Source organism: Octopus bimaculoides, chromosome 10 (assembly GCF_001194135.2).
Source record: "Octopus bimaculoides isolate UCB-OBI-ISO-001 chromosome 10, ASM119413v2, whole genome shotgun sequence".
In the NCBI taxonomy this organism is placed as follows: Eukaryota; Metazoa; Mollusca; class Cephalopoda; order Octopoda; family Octopodidae; genus Octopus; species Octopus bimaculoides.
The window spans coordinates 65406490-65409031 of NC_068990.1; the positions used below are offsets into that span (position 1 = coordinate 65406490).

Genomic DNA, 2542 nt, shown 5'->3' on the forward strand with positions numbered 1-2542 from the left:
ATATATATATATATATATATATATATATATATATATATATATACACACTTAGGTAGCTATATAATTTCATATAATAAATATGCTTACATCTATGCACGCATATGATATTCCTACATAAATACATATATGTAAACATACATGCATATATAACATAACAAGCATACATATTTATCTATATAATAAATAGCATTATAAACATGCACAGATATACGTATTAAGAATAAGAATCAGAATAATAATAAGATTAGGAATAAGAAATCAATGGGAACAAACAATAAACGAAGAAAACTAATAATAAAAAACACAACGTCATCAATAACAACAATAAATAAAATGTGCGTGAGGATGCTCCACCTTCCTGATATTGTGTGAATATTCAAATGACTCACTTGTAATCAGCCAATCAGATTGTTCGTTTACAACTTCTCGGCTGCGAGAGCTGATCTGTGTCGTGTGCACGATAGATTTGTAGTTTATTTCAGCTCTGACTACAGAGAAAAGCAGTAAACTCGTGACAAATACAGGTCGTATTTCTCTGTTGTCCGAGCTAATTGACAAACATGTGTAGTAACAATCCTGGCTCGATGATTCCATATGGCTTGAAGGTTCCTAATTTATCGCCGTACATGCCACTGGGTACAGCACTCACCCAGCTCCCTTTAGATTTCCACCGAGCTCAACTGTACGACTATAATGCCCGGCTGCAGTATGGCATCCGCAGCCACCCAACTACGCTAGGGCTGAACCCTTACGCCCACACTATGGACACGCTCGGTCATCCATACGTATTCAAGCAGGACTTACGAGCTCGTTACATACATGAAGAACCAAAACCGAGTCACAGCTACATCGGACTTATCGCTATGGCAATATTAAATTCCAAAGAAAAGAAGCTTGTTCTAAGTGACATATATCAATGGATATTGGACAATTACCCTTACTTCCGTACTCGCGGACCTGGCTGGAGAAATAGCATCCGACACAATTTATCGTTAAATGATTGCTTCATCAAAGCTGGACGCAGTGCCAACGGAAAGGGCCACTACTGGGCCATTCATCCGGCCAATATTGAAGATTTCAATAAGGGTGATTTTCGTCGCCGACGTGCTCAGAGACGGGTTCGAAAACATATGGGATTGTCTGTACCAGATGATGAGGACAGCCCTAGCCCGTCTCCGACCAGCGCAGCACCTATCCCCAAATGGCCGGATTCTGCCCCAGTTGTTGGAATCGATGAGACTAAAGAAAGCGCCGACAACGTTGATACTACCTCACCTGGAAATTTCTCGCCCGTCGTTGGGGACAGCAGTCCCATCGCAGTGACAAGGGAAACGAAATCCTGTTCCCCGGTTACTACGTCAGAGACACCGTGCGTGAAGAAAAGACTCTTTGATATGGAAAGTTTGCTAGCCCCTGAGACCAAAAGGCGGACTTGTACATCTTTTACAAAAGATGACTTTTCACGAACTGTTGATATGCCTAGTGATCGCGAAGCGAACAATATCCTAAACAACAACCAGACTAGTCCAGGAAAAGGACCCGACGTACGGGACTTTACAGATAAGATTATAGGCAAATGCGAACCACAAAACGCAATAATAAGTATAGCTAACAGCCAGCGTCTAAGCGAACTGCACAATGTTGGATTATTGTCTGCGGCCGAAAGTCTAAAAGCCTCTGCTGAACATATTGGACTTCACTCAAAACTTAGTGGCTGCGGTGGAGGTGATATGCTGACCCCAAAAGCTGAAACGGGATACGTCAGTGCCTTTCACAGTATGCTACCCTCGACGTGGGGAGCTTTATCCTCTTACGCCTATCCAATAATGGGTGGGAGTCACTATTCAATTACAGTTCCTGTCACCACCTTCTCGAGTCCGGCGAAGAAGTGGCCTCCAGGTTTTACTGATATCGCACATCATAGACGCCACAGCCCAGAAAAAGAGGTACAGGTGGACGTTTGAACTATAATAATAATAATAACACTAATAATGACAATTTAATCATAATAATAACAATAATGAACATAATAATGAAATGATGATAATGATGATTATGACAGCAGTAAAACACTTAAAAAAAAACTGTGACAGTATCAACAAAAAATGCAACAATAATAAACATTATCAAAAACGTAAAAAAAAATATGACAAAACTACATTGTAATAACATTGAAGTTTATTTGATAATATATAGAGAGTGTTATGTTACATATTTATTATGTGCGGAGGACGTATAGTGGCAATATCACACAATTATAACCATGTGAGATAAAAATGATATTACAAAATGTGATGATAAAAAGTTGATGATAACGACAACAACAACAACAACAATAATAACAAAAATAAAAGTGGTGATTATAATGATGATGATTGATTATAATTATGATGTTGATGAGATATTTCAATATGAGATGGAAGCAAAACAAAAAAAAAAAAGTAAAACAACAAAGTAAAAACAAGTAATCGTTGATAAAAAATATACTACTGGAAATTGACGCGTCGGCCAGGATGATTTTGGAACCGCTTCTTTCAGGAAT

The 2542-nt window shown here is 38.6% G+C and overlaps 1 protein-coding gene across 1 annotated transcript; it reads left to right on the forward strand.

The window, feature by feature from the left end:
* Window positions 1-441: 441 nt before the first annotated feature.
* Window positions 442-2536, forward strand: LOC106867270 (forkhead box protein A2-A). Its single transcript, XM_014912098.2, has one exon. It carries the CDS (start codon window positions 561-563, stop codon window positions 1962-1964), a length of 1404 nt encoding a protein of 467 aa, XP_014767584.1. The 5' UTR covers window positions 442-560; the 3' UTR covers window positions 1965-2536.
* Window positions 2537-2542: the final 6 nt, after the last annotated feature.

Coding starts and splice junctions, on each gene's coding strand:
- LOC106867270 (XM_014912098.2), top strand. CDS start 561: ATGTGTAGTAACAATCCTGGCTCGATGATTCCATATGGCTTGAAGGTT.